The sequence below is a fragment of the Lactuca sativa genome, chromosome 2 (assembly GCF_002870075.4).
Source record: "Lactuca sativa cultivar Salinas chromosome 2, Lsat_Salinas_v11, whole genome shotgun sequence".
NCBI classification, from domain to species: domain Eukaryota; kingdom Viridiplantae; phylum Streptophyta; class Magnoliopsida; order Asterales; family Asteraceae; genus Lactuca; species Lactuca sativa.
In genome coordinates, this window is record NC_056624.2 from 153,310,251 (window position 1) to 153,330,983 (window position 20,733).

At 36.2% G+C, this 20,733-nt stretch overlaps 2 protein-coding genes across 2 annotated transcripts; both read right to left on the reverse strand.

Moving 5' to 3' along the window:
* Positions 1–9,604: 9,604 nt before the first annotated feature.
* Positions 9,605–11,344, reverse strand: LOC111883405 (uncharacterized). Its single transcript, XM_023879734.2, has 4 exons — positions 11,198–11,344; positions 10,448–11,092; positions 10,137–10,247; positions 9,605–10,032 (listed from the first exon to the last, which is right to left on the reverse strand). Exons 2-4 carry the CDS (start codon positions 11,084–11,086, stop codon positions 9,886–9,888), a joined length of 897 nt encoding a protein of 298 aa, XP_023735502.1. The 5' UTR covers positions 11,087–11,092; positions 11,198–11,344; the 3' UTR covers positions 9,605–9,885.
* Positions 11,345–17,198: 5,854 nt separating this feature from the next.
* On the reverse strand, positions 17,199–19,246 carry LOC111883374 (UBP1-associated protein 2A). Its single transcript, XM_023879698.3, has 2 exons — positions 17,847–19,246; positions 17,199–17,463 (listed from the first exon to the last, which is right to left on the reverse strand). Coding segments are annotated over exons 1-2 (1,284 nt in total). The 5' UTR covers positions 19,130–19,246; the 3' UTR covers positions 17,199–17,462.
* Between the last annotated feature and the right edge of the window lie 1,487 nt (positions 19,247–20,733).

Consider the following 20,733-nt stretch of genomic DNA (forward strand, 5'->3'; position numbering starts at 1 on the left):
AAGTCACTAAGTTCACACTTTGGTTGCAAATTTAACCAATCGACTGATCTGCTTCGAATGTTTCATGTTTCTCATTTGTTGAGTAGACAAAAAAAATGATGTGGCTTACATATCTAATCTGAGTTGTCAATCATTTGGGTTAAAATTGAATCCTTAAGTAGATTCGTACTCACTTTCCCTTAGTTATTCTTCTTTTCTTCTGATAAAATCAAGATTTTGTGCAATGGTTTTTCAATGTCGCTCAAGTGGTTCATCATCTGAGAGTGGCGTAAGCAAATTAGTGAATGTTTCCTATAGGAAATGTTATTGTGGATAATCTCCTTGCCTTGCTTACATCATTCTGGAATGATGAATCACTTCTGCGACCTTGGGAAGTCATTGCAGAAAATCATGATTTCATGAGAGAGAAAAATGAAGAAGACATAATGGAAGTGGGTACATATCTATGTAAGGGTTCAATTTAACCCAAATGTTTGTCAACTCAAATCAGATTTGGAAGCCACATTAGCTTTTTGCTTAATCAGCAAGTGAGAAACATGAAACACTTGAAGCAAACTAGTTGATTGGTTAATTTTACAACTAAATTATAAACTTATAATTAGTGACTTATTTGAGAAAAAAGAAAACATTGTGTCAATAATTTTTTGTATAAACTTAGGTGGTGTTTGTTTTTTGTCAGCAAATATTCTTGACCTATTTTGTTTGCATCATGCAGACCACACACAAACCTTATCCTTTGCAGACTATTTGTTTTTTAGAAGACATTAAAACTAAAAAGGTTTGTGTATCCTGGCACAGATTTGAACTACAGTCTTCTAACCTGTCAGATATCTTCTAGCACTAAAAAAACACCTTTCCCATTAATTTTTTTTGTTCAAATGCCTCTTTTGTTTATTCGAATGACTCTTTTATGTAACATCTTTATATATTAAAAAAATTTGTTCAAAGGCCTATTTTTTGTAATATTTATTTTTTTACTATAAAAAAATACAATAAATATCAAATATAACTGTTAATTCATACCCATTTACTTTCATTTTTTTATATTACACCACATTGTTAAAAAGTGACTTAAGGAAATTAAGGTTTCCACCTGAAAACCCTAGAAACCACAAGTATTTAAGGAGGGTTATTCCTTGAATTTTTGGGCACTGGAAGCTAACCCTAGCATAGCGGAAAATCATAGAGTGCCTCATCCTCTCTCTTCTCATCTTATTGTATTGGGTGTTTGTAAACCATCAGAGGTGCAACATTTGGGGCACTAAGCTTTCAAGAGTCAAGGATCTTCAAGGTTGTTCTTGTTATTAGTACATAACAAGTAAGGTAATCTTCTAACCCTAAGTTATACATGATTTTCGAAATTTTATGCTAGATCTAAGGGTTATTGCTTTGGTATTCAATTTGCATGTTCAATTAGTGAAAAACTTAGATCCAAAGCAATTAGGGTTGCATGATCACATAGGAATGTAGATATGCTCATAACCCATCATGATGTATATCAGATGATTCAAGTATTCAGTTTGTGTTTTGGAGTTAAAGGGTACTTCGCTAATTTGTCAGCTCAGGCTTCTATGGAAAGGGATGTTCGTTCGGGATATGGTAAGGCGGGTATGAGTTGATTGAAGTGTAGAGCTTCTAGTTACCTTTTCATGGATATAAGGATTGTCGGAATCGGGTTTATAACGAAGGAGTTATGATCTTTGGAGCATTTAGAGCTAAGGGTTAAGCAGTATGTGGGGCGTACAACAAGGTACGCTTAGCGTACAAGCGGTGAAGCGAGTACGCGGGGGGTACCAAGTGGTACGCTTAGCGTACTAATGCGAGGGTATTGATCAAGGATCCGGAGATGTACGTTGGGCGTACATAGGTTTACGTGGGGCGTACATTAAGATCTTGAAAACCCTAATTTCCGGGGTTGGCCACTATTTAAGCATCCTTATCGACTTAAAACTCTCATTTTATCAGCCTCTTTGTCCTCCTTACCCTACACTCGAACCCTAATTCCATGCTTGTGTATTTTGAGCTTAGAAGGTCATTTTAAGATGGATTTTGGTGCTTTGAAGGAAGGTGGTCATCCTTGAAGCTTCATTAGAGGAGTGAAGGCTTATAGATCCAAAACCCTATCATCATTTAGCACTTATTTGAGGTATAAAGTCTTGAACTTGATGCTTCTTAGCTTAGATCTCTTTTGGTTGGGGTTTATGAACCCTTTTGGTCCCATTGATGAGATCTTATGAGTTCATATCGTTTCTGAAGCTTAGAGTTGCCACTTTTCGTGTTATTTTGGTCCTTGAGTCATAAAGTTGCCATTTTAGAGGTCTAGATCCATCCATGCATGAGTTAGGGCCATTTTCATGAAAGTAGAATGTTATATTTTGAGTTTGGGTTCATTTGGGGCATGCAAAGTCACCAAGTAAGTGACTTTATGGGTCTAGACATTATTTAGGACTCGGTTCTGTGGTTTGGACCTTTAGGCTAAGCATTAAGTGCTTAATGGCAAAAGTGGGCTGAATAGAGGAGTACAATGGGCGTACTAGCCTGTACATGCAGCGTACAAGCCATCAAGCGTGTACACACAACGTACAACTGAGTACGCCCTACATACTCAGTCAGAATGGACTTCGCATTTGTGGGCCTCGGTTTAGGCCATTTCTTGGACCAAGTTGTTATGGGCCTTTGTGGGCCATCTGAAAGGTGGCTTTTAGACTAAGGAAATTATCGGGCTTTAGAGTAAGGCCCATTGCAAAGGTTTGGGCCCAATTTGGAAAAGTGGGACATAAGTGGGTCATAATTGGGCTTTCGACGATTATTGATCTTGGACTTATCTTTTGGTTTAGTCTCATAATGGACTAAGGATTTTAGAGTAATGGACTTCTGGATGGGTTTGCCTTGCTGGGCTTGCCCTAATGGGCCTTGGATGGTGAATTGGAACTTAGTGGGTCCAAAAGAGTTGGGCCTTGATTGGGCCCAATAGGCTTGGGCCAATTATGGGCCTAGTTAGTTGGGTCATTAATGGGCCTAGTGCTTGGGTTTAGACTTATGTATTGATGGGGTTTACCTTTGGGGTTTTGGTTCAGTTTTTAGTGCCAGTTCATAGCAGAATCGGTTGTTGGTTCGTCTTTCGCTTGAGGTGAGTCTTCTCATTATATCCATGGGTCGAAGGCACCAATGTCTTGTCTCTGTTATACTTGTATCGATGATCCCGGAGGGAGCCCATGGAAATTGGATGTCATACCATGGGGGAAAAGCCCATGACATTCCAGGTAAAGACCATAGGGGAAGCCCATGACATTCCAGATAAAGACCATGGGGGAGCCCATGACAACTATATGTATGTTGCATGATAATCTGTGGTTGTATGTTGTATGGTATTTTTGGGAACTCACTAAGCTTTGTGCTTACAGTTTTCAGTTTATGTTTCAGGAGCTCCGGTTTTCAAATGAAGGGCTCGGGATGATTGTAGAGCACACACCGCATGTTTCCGTCTTCTGTGAACTACTCTGATTTGTCGATGTTTTGCTAGAACTTAGTTACTCTGGTTTCATGGGAAAGATATGTTTTGACAATTTATTAATCAAAAAAACAATTTACGTTGTGATTTTCGGGACGTTACAAAAACTTTCTGAACTCAACCCCAAAATTCATAAAATGCCCGAAGTAACACTTTACCAATATACCTTTGGGCTCCAAAGCACAAACCGAACTCCCGGTCATCCAATGTACATTTTCCACTCTCAAAAGGGTCTAATTCTCTGTTTACCAAAGGCCATAAGCCTTATGATAACCGGTCTTCAGGTTACGACCTCGGATTAGGGAACGATTTGGGACAGGTTGTTACAGGTTAAGTCGTTTTCTTCGATTCTAAGGGCTCTAAAACTCAGATATGGTCCATTCTATGGTCTAAATGGATAAAGTTTCCAACTTCATCCCTTAGGACCCTGCAAGAGATAAAGATCTCAACTCATAGGTCCAAAAAAGGCAAAAACACAACATGGATTAATCATTAAGCACTTAATCTTGAAGGTCTCTTGCCAAACAAGTCCAGAGGGGTCCCTAGCACCATTACTAACATAAAAATTCGAGTTTTTCATACATGCATATCTAATGCATGTTTTGAACTCGTATTAGGTCAAAACAAGGGTTAATGATCAAAATCTCATGCATGTTACCAAAACTCATCTTCTTCAGATCCAAAGCACCAAATACTCCAAATGGCCTAGAGATTCATAAAGTTGCAAACTTTATGAGATTTCACCACCCAAACCCATCAAGACATGAAGAAAATGGACAAAATCTAGAGATCTAACAACTTAGAACGGAAAAGGTTGGGTCTTGGACACTCACCAAGGTCTAGAAGATATGTTAGAAGATGTAGATGATGCTTGCAATGTAAATTAGCACAGCAAAGGTTTCCTTCTCCTTCAAAGATCAACAAAAATACCAAAATGAGTTCACAAATGCAATAGAGGTTAGGGTTAAGTTTTCTGAGCTTGAGAGGGTGATGGAGGCTGAATGATCACGAAACCCTAGCCATCATGTCCTTTAAATATGGACCAAAGCCAAAGGATTATGGTTTTCTCCCAAAAAAACAATTGTTGTTTTAACATTTATAAATTAACTCATATCTGGAACGGGTGTTACACAAACTAGTTCTGTAATGACCCAAAAATCACGACTAAAAATTTCATTTTTTTAAAACGTTACTTAAACCACAATTGTCAATCCATAACATAAATCTTAACATAAAATCAAAGTGTTAATTCAAAACATGTTCTCATTATCAGAGTAAAACATCCCAGGATGACTAACTATGGTGTGTGTCGTGTGATCATCCCGAGCTCTTCCCTCCGCTACCGGAAGTACCTGAAACCAAAACTAAAAACTGTAAGCACGAAGCTTAATGAGTTCCCCAACCTACCACATACCATACACATAACTACATACTGCCAATACTGGGCCTCACCCACTACCTCGGGCCTCGCCTGCTACCTCGGTCCTCGCCCGCTACAACAGGCCCCGCCTGGCTTCGAGCCCTGCTCGGTGTACATATCTGTTTCTCTTAGGCCCCGCCCGCAAAACATATACACACATATAACATTTCGCATAACACATAAACCATAACTACTCTACTGCATTCATGTACTAAGGCCTCGCCTGTTTTGGGCCCCGCCCATATCCTGCTACTGATGAGTCATGGAACCCCGTCCACACTCCTACTGATAGTGAGATACGATCCCAGCCCAAACTCACTCCTTCCCTAACTTGGGCCTTTCCCCTGCTCGGCTACTAATGAGATATGGAACCCCATCCATACTCTGCTAATAATGAGATACGGGACCTCGCCCACACTCACCCCCTACCAGGCACATATAAGTATCACACAGACAACAAGTATACTCTATCATGCAAACCATTCCTTGGGCACCCGCCTGACATTGGACCTTGGTCTTGAATATCATACTAGCAAACAGTGCCTAGGGCTAACCCCCGGGTCTTCCTACTCATAACTACATGGGCCAGCATTGTGGCCGCAGACCCATTCACACAAAGGGAAACTCACCTGCACTGTTGAACTCCGCTAATAACCCTCTAGCTGTTATCCGACAACTCTCTGAACTGCTGCTCCTCTAGCTCCCCGAGCTAACAATACCAATAGCAACACTTAGCCTAACTGTCCTCCCGAAGACAACTAGGTCAACTCTGGTCAAGGTCCTTCTCAAGGTTACAGTCAAAGGTCAAAGTCAACTTCCAGTTGACTCGACTCGCCGGGTTGTTCTACCAACTCGTCGAGTCCATGCTCCTCAAATCCCAACACAACCTTGACTCTACTCGTCGAGTCTAGCAACAACCCAACAGGTTCTCCTTCAACTAAACATTCGGGACCATCTTCAACCGACTCGCCGAGTTGTAGAACAACTCGTCAAGTCCATCTTCATAAGCTAAGGATATTGCCTTGGACTCGCCGAGTTCCTCCTTGAACTCGTCGAGTACCATGATCTTCATGCCCATTATGGACACAGACTGGCTAAGCCCTCCTCTACCCCACTCACCGATCTGACTCATAAACAGAAGGTCTTGGGTTTGCGGCCCGACTCGCCGAGTCCATCTTGTGACATCTCTAATTTGTCGATTATAGTCCATCCCAACACCTCCAACTCATAGATCTGGACTCCTTATGCTAGCATTGCACGTAAAGTTGCCAACTTTACGTGCATGCAAGGTGTTATGGGGCTAAAACACTTAATCCAAGCTTCAAAGAAAACCTAGGTCATGAAATGGGATCTTAGCTGGATAAAGCCAGCAACTCTGAGCTCTTAAAGCTCAAGAGTGTCCAGATATGTTGTCCAAATCCATCCTCAAGAGTTTAATACTCGGATTAACCTTGGGAATGCTCCAAATGTGACCAAAAGCAAGCTAGAAAGGGAATCTATCGATTGAAAGATCAAGGTCCAGACTTTTACCTTCTAACAGTTGCCAAATCGATATGAAGGCTGGATCTACACTTACTTCCTTGCTCCTTTCTTCCAAGCCTTCAAAATCCACTCCAATGGACCTTAATCTTCACCAAAAGCTCCAAAAATGAAATTGGGTGGCTAGGGTTTTGGGGTTCTGGATGAGAGATATTGTAATGAACCCTAGGGAAGGGAATAAGATGCTTAAATAGGGTACCAAGTCCCGGAATTAGGGCTTTCCCATCCCAGACCAGACTCGTCGAGTCCACTCGCCGACTCGCCGAGTTGGTCACTTAATCTGCGACACAAAGTCCGCTTCGACTCGCCGAGTCATTCCTTGGACTCGACGAGTTGACCCCCTTTTGACTTAGGGTTTTCCTTTCCTTTCTTGGCCTTTCTGATTCTGGGTGTTACAAGTTGATTGGTTAATTTTGCAACAAAATTATAAACTTAGTGACTTAAAAAGAAAACATTGTGTCAATAAATTTTTGTATAAACTTAGGTGGTATTTGTTTTTATCTGCAGATCTTCTTGACTTCTTTTGTCACATCATGCAGACCACACACAAACATTATCATTTGCAAACTATTTGTTTTTTTAGAAGACATCAGACCTAAAAAAGTTTGTGTATCCTCTTCTTGGCACATATATAAACTATATAGTCTTCTACCCTAATCAGACATCTTCTGTAATTAAAAAACACCTTTCCTATTAATATTTATTTGTTCAAATGCCCCTTTTGTTTATTTGAATGACTCTTTTATGTAACTTCTTTAGACATTAAAAAAAATGTTTGAAGGCATCTTTTTAACTACAAATAAATATTAAATATAACTGATAATTCATATCATTTTACTTTCATTTTTTTGACTTAATTATCCTATTATCATTAAAATACAAAAATAATCTAGAGTGACAAAATAATCATAATATAATGTCACAACAAAAAAAGTTAATAAAAAAGAGTTGTGAAAAATGAAAATGATATACAATAATATATAAAATTTGATTTAGATTTGTTAACTATTTATAATAAAGTCACAATAGTAGTAAGTTCAAAAGAGGATTTTGTTATAGAAAATAATCAAATACCGATTAAAGACTAAGAGTTTGTATGATTTCAACGTGGAATATCTTAAATAAATTGAAACCGAAAAGAATTTGAATATAATGGAACATTTTAGTGTTTTAAAACTATAACTATTTTATTGAAAAACTATTATAAGTTTAAAAAAATAGTTTATTTAAATTTTAGTTTATTTTAACAGACTACAGACTTTAAAAAACAAATAGTCTAATTCTTGCAGACCGGAAACGTTTAGTTCATCTTTTCAACTATAGAGGTTGCAGATGTGATCCGTAAATTATAGACTTTTTGTCTTTGTAAAAACAAACATCTTAGTATCTTTTATGTAATTTGCTCTATTATCTAATCCTAAACTATACAAATGTTTCTTACGAGGCTTGAAATCCTCAAAGCCTTATAATAAATTTCAAAATGCACTTCTAAAGCAACCCCTTAGCATTTTAGTAATCGAAAGGTTTAAAATTTGATTGATTGTATTTTACAACTTTGTGTTAAATATCATTTGTTTAGAACGCAAGTCTATTTAGCAAAAATGAAGGTTTGTCCAGACATATGGAGAGAACTTTATACGAATCTTATAAATATTCTTTGAAACATAATATATTTTTTTTTAATATATGTAATTAATTAGAGATTAGTTTATAAACCAGATGTCATCGTTTATACTTTATGCCAATCACGTCAAAATCAAGAGCAAGTATTAACATTAATTTAGTTCAAATTGTTGCAATTAATAAAGCTGTTTGAGCCTTAATTAAATAATTGAATTGCCTAAACAACATGCAACACCCTGACTCCCATCATGAGCAACAAATCAAAACCATCGTTATTATTTAAAAAAAAAACGTAGTCATCTTGAAGCTTACGGTTAATTTAATCATATGTGTATTAAAGCAAAATTATATTTAATCTTTTACATCAATTATTTCCCTTTCTTTTAGAACTAATATAACCAGAATCGCTGACATTTACACTTAATACATGTTCAAACATAAGCCGAGTGGAATATTTAATTCATGTGTTCTTGTACAAATATATCACCAATAGCCTTGTCATGAAAAACATTATGCGTATTTAAAATATATGCTTATATGTATCAAGATCTCTGATACAGAAGACAATTATCTGTAGATTTTGAAAGTCATGTGAGAAAAGTAAAAATAACCCTTATCTCTCAAGTCTCAACCGAATCAAAAGTCACCTATTGCAGAAAAATAAAAATTATCCAATAGTTTGTTTAATTCGTTAAACTCTCCTTTTCCAATTCCATTACACTATTTTGTATATTTATTTAAGTTTCGGAAAATGATTTTGTAGCTAGTGGGCTAGTAGTTGTGAATTGGACTAATGGCCCGTGACCAAATTCAAGCATCATCAATTTTAGCTTTCTATCGCCATTGAAGCTAGAAAGGGAAGATTAAAAGATCTTATACATACCATATATTTTCGTCGCCATTTATGTCCTATTTCAAACGTAATTTTTGTTTAAGGTCCAATCTCATAAAGTTGTCAAAGCTCAAGGAGTTTTGAATTTTGATTGTCAATTCTTCCGCTCTAGTCTTTCCGCTGAAGAAAAAGCTCTTCTTCCCCAATTAATTCAATATCATCGATTTTCTTTTTCAATTCCTTCCATTCCTTTACTTTAACTTATCAAACAATGTAAAATAATATTTGTAAATAAATTTACACTCACTTATTTAACAATATGAAATGTAACCACATCCAAGTATTTATGTATGTCGCAAAATACAAGAAGCATTATTCATACAAAATGCGGAACAGAAAATTTGATTATTAATCAATTACATTCTTTCATCTAATTGGAATACAATATATATATATATATATATATATATATATATATATATATATATATATATATATATATATATATATATATATATATATATATATATATATATATATATATATATATAATAAACATGATGGACAATCATACATCAGAATGTATAACATTTTGATACAAAATCAAAACGAGTGGCTTAACACAGCAAAGCAACAAAGAAAACTAAATGTCATGCCAAAAACACAAGAAGAAAAAAAATCGACTAAATGTTTGACATATCCATTGATATTAGTTTTTTATGAGTAAGGATTCTCTACAACAAAATATCATATGTATGATGACAATGCATATTTGGGAAAATGTACCTCTTTAACAAAAGGGAAAGGGTAAAAAAGTCATTATCCTTCTCCAATTCTGAACTGCCTCAAAATGTACAAATCAAGCACCCATATTTCAGTGTTAACTCAGGATCCATGGCTTCAAATTTGCAACCTCATCACACTGTTGGCTTTCTTTTTAGCTACCAAAAGTTTGAATTTTCATCTCTTTCCATCTGGTTTTCCAGTTAAGGGGCTAGTTTCGGCTTTCTTCTGATCTTGAGGGGCTACTACTGGTTTGCTGTTGTCAAAAAGTTTCCCACTTTTGGCAATGGCAAGGATGAGTTCAAGTTGCTTTTGTTGTTGATCCTGCATTTCAAAATATGGCCAATAAATACCCCAACAACTCAATTTTACACGAAACAGATAACAGATAACAGACAGCAAAGAATGTTAATAACTGAAGCACCAACCTGCATTGCCAACAGAACTTTCTGAATTTCAGCAAGCTCTTTCTCCAGAATGTCTTCTTGCATTGCAAGTGCCCTAGTGGCTTCAGAGTTCTTTTGAGCCAATTCTGCAGCCTATAAACACAAGCAACTTTAATATTTTTGCAACAAAGACACCAAGAACATTACATGTTTCTTGATTTGGAAGAAACACTGTATTCTAATCCATAATAAAGCAAAATTTTGCATTTCTAGAACTGAAAAATAACAAATTGCAGTATCATACAAACATTGTGGCATATAATAACTTTGGGTGTAAGCAAGAAGACACATACCTGAGCAATGGGCTCCTTCATAGACTTCCTCGTGACCCTAAACCGAATTCCCAGTTTCTCAAGCTGCCTTGACAAAACCCTAATAATGGTAGCTGAGTTTCGAAGATCCTCTTCCACTTTCTCAATTCTCTCAACCAAATTAACCCCAGAAGATCCGGGTTTACTAAACCCTAAACAGATTCTCCTCCATTGTCGTCTCCTAATAGTAGCACCAATCACAATCCCCACCACCAACAACAAAGACTGCCACACTGTCACCCGGTTCCCAAACCACTCCAAGACAGGTTTTTGTGAAGTCGAAAACGTTGAATTAATAACAAACCCGATCGAAAGAACAGCAGAAGAAGCAAGGCAAAAGAATTCAGCTATAGAAAGAAAAGCATCGATATTGAATGTATCAGCAGCAACAATGTATTGTTTATCAACAACTCCATCTGATTCCAAGGCTCTTATCGAAGAATGTCGTTCCGTATGAATCGAACGTAACTTCAAAGGGATTACCAGTCGGGTATTTAGGGTTTGGTAATGCGGAAGAACTGTGATATCGAAATTAGGGGTCTTAAGATTGGGGGAGTTTAATCTGAGGGAGATGCGAGCGTGTGAATGACGGGTAACGAGGTTTTGAAATGTTATTGACATGTTGAACTGGCAAAATTGGATAAGAGGATTAGGGTTACGAGTGATCAAAAGGTTTGGGGAAAATTTCGAACTGTGAATGAAGTGAATTGTAGAGATTGAAGACAAACTTACAGAGCTGCGATGATGCCAAAGGTTGGTGGCTTGGCGCCTTGGAATATCCGATGAGATGACTCGACAGTGGTGAAGTTTAGAATTCAGGTTTTGGTTAGGTGGGACGCATAACAAATACAATTGATTATCGATATGAAACACGACTATCTCAAGTTATATTATGTAGTAAAAAAACTTAAAATGAAATAATCAGTCGTTAAAAAAAATGTGTTATTACATAAAACAGTATTTCTATTCGATATTGTTGACGTTTGAAATGATCCGGCATTCAATTTTTTTAGTAAGAAAAAAGATTTAAAAAAAACATATATATATATATATATATATATATATATATATATATATATATATATATATATATATATATATATATATATATATATATATATATATATATATATATATATATATATATAACGTGAGTAATGTAGTTTTTAATCGAGATCTTATTTAAAATCGTTTTTGAATTATAATCTATTAATCTTATATCTTATAAAAATTAATATATGCAAGTTACTTCAACTTACGACATGCATGTCAATGTTCATACAGATTTCAAGATGAATGGTTGAAATTGTATATGCATGACTTCATGTGATAAGGAAATGTTTGATTTTAAACTTAACTAGAGAAGGTTTCCCCGTGTTGCGAGGGTTATAAACCTTCAGTATTTATGGTATGTATAACCGAAATATATTTTTCAGGTATCATGGAGGCCAGTGAGGTATCTAGAACAAACGACATCATCTCATCTAAATTAACCAAACATAAAATGGGTATTGAATTGATTTTAAGGAAGGAGAAGAGAGAATGGTAACGTAAGCATGACTAAATTCAAATATCATTTGAACCAACCAAATTACAATTTAATTTTTCTAATGTCATAATTAAATTCAAATAATTAAATCGGCTAAAATAGTCGTCGGTCTGGTCGACTGCGACATGGCCGGAATCGAAGAAGGCTATTGTCAATCGATCTCAGAAGTCGTTGGGGGTGTCATGAGCAAAAAAAGATGAAAACTGAAAGAGTCGGTGTAAAGGATAGAAAAAAAGGGAGTGAGAAACGCATCTGATTGGGAGCAGGGGAGGTGGAAAAGGGGACATAACACATGTGCAGGACACTAATCCAGACATTGATCACGTAGTAAAATAAAACCAATTGACCGGATATTAACCGGGATGTAAAAATAATTTGACCAATGGTTAAACTTAACAAAACCCACAAACATAAAAGTCTAGGGGCTAAAGTGAAAAATAAGCTATTTTTACTGTTCATAAAGGGGGTTTAAAATTTATATGTATATATAATGAATGAAATAGTTTTTTATTGCTTATTGCATTTTGAACTGATATGTGAAATCAATATTTTAATGTCAAATGAATTGATTTGATTCAAAATAATTGTGCGATAAAGAACAACTTAAGAACTTATATTCATTAAAATTAACATAATTTTGTTTCTATACATATTTATTCACTTATTATTTTTTATGAATATAAATGGTCACTGAATTTGTTTTGATTGTTCACAAAATATCATTATGACCGGTAGACGTTTTTTGATGTTTTGCTTTTATACACATATAGTTATTTGTATTTTGTTTTTGTATATACTTAAGCATTTATGTTTTATGTGTATACACATTTAGTCACCCATTGTGTATATATTCATCATTTGTTTGATTTTCCAAAAGTTACAAGAACCGAATTCATATCTTTATTTAATAAAAAATAATAATAATAAATACAAAAGTTCATGTGTGACATCTAAAACCCTAAATTATTCTAAAACCCTAGATTATTAAGTCTATATGGAGAAGAATTGGTTATCTTAATATTTGGAGAACTTAAAGAATTGAACATGGTTTATGATTATACATTCTACAATAAATTAGGATATTCGCATTATGGCTTAGATGATGCACGACATGCTCTTAGAGAGTCATCTAACTACCCTTGTCATCATAGGGGTAGAACAAAAAGACCATCATCTGAATCAGATTTAAGATATGATTAATTTTTGTACTTAGGGTTTGTTTTTATTATTCAATTGTCCGGGAGTTGTTAATAGACGATTCATTTTTTTTTACAAATCCTAAAACTAGAACTGAGAGTAGGCTTGCACTTATGAATCGCTTAAACATATTTGTTCCAAGAGAGAAGATTTAGGCACATGAAGTTGTTTAACTTTCTTGGTGTTCGTGTAACACCATGTACTGAAAATATTCATTTATGGATTTCGGAGGCCAAGGCTAGGGGCGTTTTGGTCTTTCAAGGGTTCGGAGTTTTATTCAAGAAGTTTTGGGCCGAGGTGTGTCGCTAGAAGTGTAGGGCTTCTTGCCACCTTTTCGTGGATATAAAGTTCGTCGGAAACGGACTTAGGATGAAGGAGTTATAACATTTTAAAGTTGTTGTCATTTATGGTCCCTTAATGGAAAAGTTGGCAAGGCAGCCCCTTGGCATGCATGTAATGCACACGTACGTTTAGCTGGGTACGCCTAGCATAAGGCTGGGGTACGCCCAGCGTATCAGGGCAAAGTGATCGCAGGTGCTGGGGACGTACGCCCAGAGTCCTTAAACCTTAATTTTAGGGTGAGCCACTATATAAAGAACATAATTGCTCAAACCCTAGCCTCATCATCAGCCTCCCCAACCTTAGAGAAATCCTAGAACGCCTCATCCTTTCATTTTGTGAGATCTTGACCTTGGGAAGCTCATCTTGGTGGTTTTAAGCTTGGAAGAGGAAAAGAAGAAGTTGTTAAAGAAGGACTTGGGAAGTTGGAGCTTATAGATCTGGAATAGCATCATCATTTGGAATTCTTTGGAGGTATAAAGTTCATAACTTTGCTTAAGAAAGCTTAGATCTTGTGTAGTGTGGTTTTGGGGTTATTTTGGTCCCAAGAATGAACCTTTTTGCTGCAACTTCGATTTTGAGCTTGGGGTTGCCACCCTCAGAGCTAAAAGTGTCCCATAAGTAATAAAGTTTCAATCTTAATGGTCCTAATGAGTTCATGCATGATATTTAGCCCTTGTTATGGAAGTAGGTTGTCAACTTTTCAGTTTGGGCTTGTTTGGTGGGTTGCAAGTCACCAAGTTAGTGACTTTATGGATTAAAATATGGAAAATGACATGGATCTGAGTTGGTAGCCTCTAGAGTGGTGTATTAAGCACTTAATGGGAAAGTGTCTTAACAGGGGTAGTACGCCCAGCGTACACGTCATTTGCCTAGTACGCTCAGCGTACGTGAGTATACACCCTGCGTACTCTGGCAGTTTGGACTTCAAGTTAATGGGCCTCGATTTGGGCCATGCTTTGGACCTTGGGCCTTAGTGGGCCAGCAGAAGTCAAATGATATGGGCCATGGATTATATTTTGGGCTTAGGGTAAGGCCCATTAAGGGATTGGGCCCAATGTAGCAAATTGGGCCATTAATGGGCCACTAGTGGGCTTAGGAAGCTTACTTAGTATTGGGCCTTGGTTTTTGGGCATTAGATATGGACCAAGTTGGACTAGGGGTAGAATGGTCATTTTACCCTAAGATGGATTAATGTATTGGACTAAGTGATATTTGGTGTTGGTAGCTCGGGGTGCCGAAGGAGCAGCAGTGCACGATTTGGCAGATAACAGCTAGAGGAATATCAGCAAGGTTTCAACAGTGCAATGTGAGTTTCCTCACTGTGTGAATGGGTCTACGGCCACAATGCTTACCCATGTGGTTTATGAATAGGAAGACCCGGGGGTTAGCCCTAGGCACTGTATGCTAGTAGGTGAGTGTGGGAGGGGTCCTGTATCTCACTATCAGCAGGAGCATGGACGGGGTTCCATGACTCACTAGTAGTAGGACAGGGGCGGGGCCCAAGATAGGCGAGGCCTTAGTACAAGAATACAATAGAGTGTTTAGCTTATGTGTTATGTGCTATGTTATATGTTTGTATGTGTTTAGCGAGCGATGCCCAGAGACATGCGAGGCTTAAGAGAAACAAATATGTATACCGAGCGAGGCTCGATGCCAGGCGGGGCCTGATGCCGAACGGGGCCCGATACCAGAGTTGGTCCGATGTCGGGCAAGTCCCGATGTAACAAGCAGGGGCCCAGTATGTGGTTGTATTTGGTATGTGGTAGGTTGGGGAACTAACTAAGCTTCGTGTTTACGGTTTTCAGTTTTAGTTTCAGGTACTTCCAGTAACGGAGGGAAGAACTCGGGGTGATCGTATGGCACACATACCAAAGGAGTTTTAGCATGGGATGTTTACTCTGATAAAATAAAATAATTTTTTTGACATGATACTCTGATGTGATATGTTTGAAATGAATGGCTAACACTTGTGGTTTATTTATTAAATTAAAAATGAAATTTTTGGTCATGATTTTTGGGTCGTTACAGTTCGATTGAAATTAACAAACAAGTTAATTCTTTATCTCTTAGCTTGAGGCTCTACTTGATGCGATCCTAATGAATTCGGTTCTTTTTGAAGATTTGTTAAAGGAGTGTCAACCCTGTTAGAATTGTATGCTCAAAGTAAACTCATTTGGCTTAGAATATTTAGATATTCAATTTTATGAATAATAATTTTTCATTTGTTTGGTTGTTAATCGATAAATTCTACCATTTATTTTTGTAGAAGTTCCCTCCAACAAGCAAGCTAGATTCCAAAGCCTATGGTAACCAAATGTCCAAAATAGATCCATAAAACCCACACTGAGATAAAACTCGGATGAATTAGATATAGAGAATGTAAATTTCCTCCTACAAGCAACAAAAACTTTGCTATTTTTGAAAAAGATGAAATTCTAAACAAAACATAAGTGACTAAATATATATAAATACAAAACATAAGTGACAAAATGTATACATAACCTAAACATAAGTGATTAAATGTGTACAAAAACAAATCACATTGGCTTGAAAACATACATCAACAGTTCATATGGCATTTTGTGAACAATTCAAAAGAGTTCAATTGTCATATACATACAAAAGAAAAAGACTAAACGTTTATAAAAACAAAACTATGTTACCTTATAAGTCATTATCCCTAAAACTAAATTTTTTAATGACTTTTAACCCATTTGACAAAATTTTGGCCAAATAATTTTGATTTTCCTTATTTACTCATTATAGATTATAGATAAAAATATAAATAAAATCAGCTCATTCATATACAAATTAACCAAAAAGGTAAACCCTGCATTCTTTAGCAACTTCTTATAGTTTTGCGTATTTTATTACTCACTAAAAGCTATTACTAATCACACAAAATTTTAAAAAGTAAATAACAATGAAATAGGAGAACTGAAAATAAAGGCAATTTCCAGAGATTATCTTTACCATATTATCACCAATACAAGCAATGTAGTTTTATTTTACACATAATGACAGCACAGTTACACTTATTTACCCAAAATAGTAAGGTCATCTAAAACCTGTGAAATATGCTCAAGTTTCATGGCTATTATTAGCCAAAGACATATAATACGTTACTATTATAAATACAAAAATATAAATAATTTATTTCTATGAGGAAGTTACATTAGAAAGTAATACATCTAATATTCTATTACAAAAAATTTAGCTCTTTCATTTAGCATGAACACAACACTACCAATTCACAATTTTTCAAAGAACAAAAAATATCAAAAGAAACTTTATACAACAGTTTATCAATCAATTGGAAAACAGATTTAAAAAGATATGCAAATTAAAACTTCAAAAACCAACTACAAACCATAAAACATCCAATTTAAACAAGTAAAACCATAAATCAGTATCATTCTGTTCAACTCCCATAAAACAGAAAAAAGTTAATATAAATAAAGAAGTTTATGCAAATTAAAGCCTCAAAAACCAACTACAAAACTAATAAAGAATTGTCAACACAAATAACAAAACAAAAATAAATTAATATAACTCTTGAACCAATAAAGAATAAAAAAAATTATCAACCATGTCATCTTCAAGACATAGAAGGAACATGCATAAGCCATTTGAAATCAAGAAATCAATAGGAAAACTATGAAGAAAGTAAAATAGGATGAAGGATATAAAATGTCATCAAATCCATACAAGGAAATTATTAAAGTATATATTCAAAAATATTCATAAAAGAAAACAGCAAAAATGAGAAGGATTTGATGATTGAAATAGGAAAGATCTTTGTACATGCACAACTTCCAAGATATAGCCACCAACAGAAAATAAAGCCTTTAAAACATATTCATTCTTCAATACTCACTGAAAATTAACCTCAATGACAGCTGTACTTCATCTGCAAATACACAACTCAACATGTAAAAAGAGAACAAATAGACTTCACTTTCAAAATTGTAGTAGTACCAAAACATCTCAACTTTTAAAAAAACAAAAATCATGAAAAAACCAACTTAAAACTCAACTTTCAAAAATGGAAAAACATATGAATGAATAAATGCAGAATGTTTCTTTTTTTTGGATGCATGAGTTAAGATTAAGATATATTATAGACCACATGTTCTATTTGAACCCAAAAGAGTATTTTTTTTAATCCATTTTAAATTCGAATTGCCTCCTGCAATATGAAACAACACTACTACAAAACATTCTAAAAACAATAAAGATAGATTCAAGTGAATATATACAAAAAAGAACCAAAAACAATCCATTAGATCATACCACGAGTGAGATTGATAACCACCGAAAGAGCCACCACCACCACCTTGAGACCTGGAACCAGAAGCTGAACCTGAACCTGAAGTCAAAGCAGCTGATCCTACTTTCTTCTTCGGGTAGGCATTTAGTAGGCCTACACCCTGTAGCATTGGAGGAGTAGCCCCTAGCAATGACGTATTATCAACACCCATGGGTGCACCACCATAGTAACTACCTAACCCGGGTTGTGCGCCACCAATAGCAGCACCCAGTTGCCCCAAAACCCCTGAAGCATAAAGAGGATTTGCTGCGAGAAACCCTGCGTTTTGATTTGAAAACAAACCTCCATACATAGGGTTCAATCCCAGAGATTGATTGAACATTCCAAAATTTTGAGTCGCAGCAACAGCAGCCATCATTTGAGGGGTAGGTTGTTGGACAACAGGTGTGGTTACAGTCGCCGGAGATGAAGTTGCAACTCCCTTGTTTTTCCCGTCGGCTGCCTTCTGGCAATGCAATTTATGTCCTTCGAATACTTTGTAAGGCTCTTCTAAAGCCTTTCTAAACCCTTCTTGAGTCTTATACACAAACAAAGCAAAGCCACGTGACTTTCCTGTTGACGAATTAAACCCTAATGGACCTGTCTCGATTTCCCCAAATTTGGAGAAGAATGCTCGTAATCGCTCTGCATCGGCATCGGGTTGAACGTTACTAACATAAATCTTCCTACTGGCGTTGTCCGTGGAGCCGGCGATTGCAGACCCTAATGATGCCAACTGACACGACGCCATTCGGTTGTTAATCTTCTTCTTTGGTTCTTTGAGAGCTTTCATTGCCCCTTTCCGTGACCTAAATTGAACGAACCCAAAGCCCTTCGCTTTCCCAGTGACACGGTCAATGACGACGTTACAATCCTCGATTTCGCCGTACGGTTGGAAGGCGAGAGTTAGGGTTTCCTTAGTAGTGTCCCAGCCAAGGCCGTAGACGAATATCTTCCGGTGGGACTCGTCACTGTCGGCGGCGTCACGAATTCGGGTGTAAAGCGAAGGGTTTGCTATGGCGGCGTTGATGAGAATTTCGATTAACTGGTCCTTAGTGTATGGTTCGATGAGCTTCTGGATCTGTTCAGGTGAGTTTTCTTCCACATCAGAATCCGAAGATGTCTCGGCAGCTTGACTAGCTGATGTGTTTGAGATGATCGATTTTTCTGCAACATTTTTCTTCTTCTTTGTCTTTACGAACTTCTTCTTGTTGGCGTTTAATGGTTTCTTGGCCGGCTTTTGCTTATTCGCTGCGGTTTTCACCATTGTTACAGAGAGAGGATCGAGAAAATATCACTCTAACACTGTTGCGAGTAATGTATGGACGAAGGAGATGGGAGAGAAATGGGGAAATGGGGGTGTATCGATACCATTCGTGAAAGGTTGTTTTAACCTATATTTTATTGTTGAGAAATAAATAATAAATATGTCCAAATCTCATTTATAGTTTTTTTTTAAGAAATAAAAAAATAATTATATCATTTATTATAGAATAATGACTTCAAAGCATTTTTACCTTTTAGGTCACTAAACTTTTATTTGTAACATATTAACCTTTCAACTTGTTGAAACTGGTAAATATTACCCTTATTACTGTTTTTAGGAGATTTGATATCTTTGTAACTTAAATATCTATAAATGATGTATTATGTGGAAATGACATGGTATGCCCCCTCATTAAAATTAAAATTGAAGTCTAAGTTGCATTTGGTTAGTAAACTCAATTAGGGCATGAATTCTTCTTTCATCGCTCTAAAGAATGGCATCATCGTCTCCCAATGATCGGAAGTTCATTGTAGTGGATTTTCACTACAACGAGACGTTTGCACCAAATCCTTTAGTTTACTTTGATCCCGACAGAGCATCCGTTTGAGACGTTGACTTTAGTGGGTTTCAATTCGAAGAGTTCATGGATTTCCTTCAGAAGCTCACAATATCAAAAAGCAAATATATGTACTTCTGCCTTCCAAAAGAATCGTTAAGTGAGGGCATTCATACACTAGTCAACGATGGTAACTACAAAGAATTTTTGGATATGGCGTATGCTAATGACAAGAGAATGAATGTGTATGTGGACCACCAAAATGAACCTATATTTGACTGGATTGAGGATGAGGTAAGTGAAGATGAAAATGGCAACTGCCAAGAAGATGAAGATCCAGTCTTGTCAGACACATATTTTGTTGACCATGAAGAAGATGATGCTTCTTATCCATTTCCAACCAACAAAATTGTAAATGATAGGTTTTTAAACATTCTTTTGTCAAGATACAGTAAATGGAGATCAAGCTGATGAATATGTGTTACCCTAATACCATGTACATGATGAGAGACAACCATGGGATCAGATGAAACCAATGGTAGGTATGCGATTTTCTAACCCTACAGAGCTAAAAGATATGTTAAGCAATTAGGCAGTTGCTAATGAGTATGATCTTTGGTTTGAAAAAAAACGACTCACAAAGATTGTTAGTTAAGTGTTGCAAAAAGAACAAGTCACCATCTTGCCCTTTTAGACTTTGGGGCTCCTGGATGGCTAAAAAGAATTCTTTTCAGATCAAATCTATAGTGAGTGAACATAACTGTTCTAGGGTGTTTATATTTGGGTAGATGGTAACTTATAAATGGTTAGGCAAACATTTTATAAGTGAAATTATAGAGAAGCCAAAATGAGTGCAAGGAATATGAAAGTTCCACCATATTCAACATAATGTGAGTGTGGGACAATGCATAAATACAAAGAAATTTGCATTACAATAGATTGAAGGAAGCCTAATTGAACATTATGGGTGATTGTGGTCATATGATCAGGAAATTTTGAGGACAAACCTTGGGTCTACTGTGAGGTTGGATGAAGAAGACATCATGTC

Coding starts and splice junctions, on each gene's coding strand:
- LOC111883405 (XM_023879734.2), bottom strand. CDS start 11,086: ATGTCAATAACATTTCAAAACCTCGTTACCCGTCATTCACACGCTCGC. Junction 10,248..10,447: donor TGAAGGAGCCCATTGCTCAG/GTATGTGTCTTC, acceptor TTGTGTTTATAG/GCTGCAGAATTGGCTCAAAA. Junction 10,033..10,136: donor AAGTTCTGTTGGCAATGCAG/GTTGGTGCTTCA, acceptor TTTGAAATGCAG/GATCAACAACAAAAGCAACT.
- LOC111883374 (XM_023879698.3), bottom strand. CDS start 19,129: ATGGTGAAAACCGCAGCGAATAAGCAAAAGCCGGCCAAGAAACCATTA.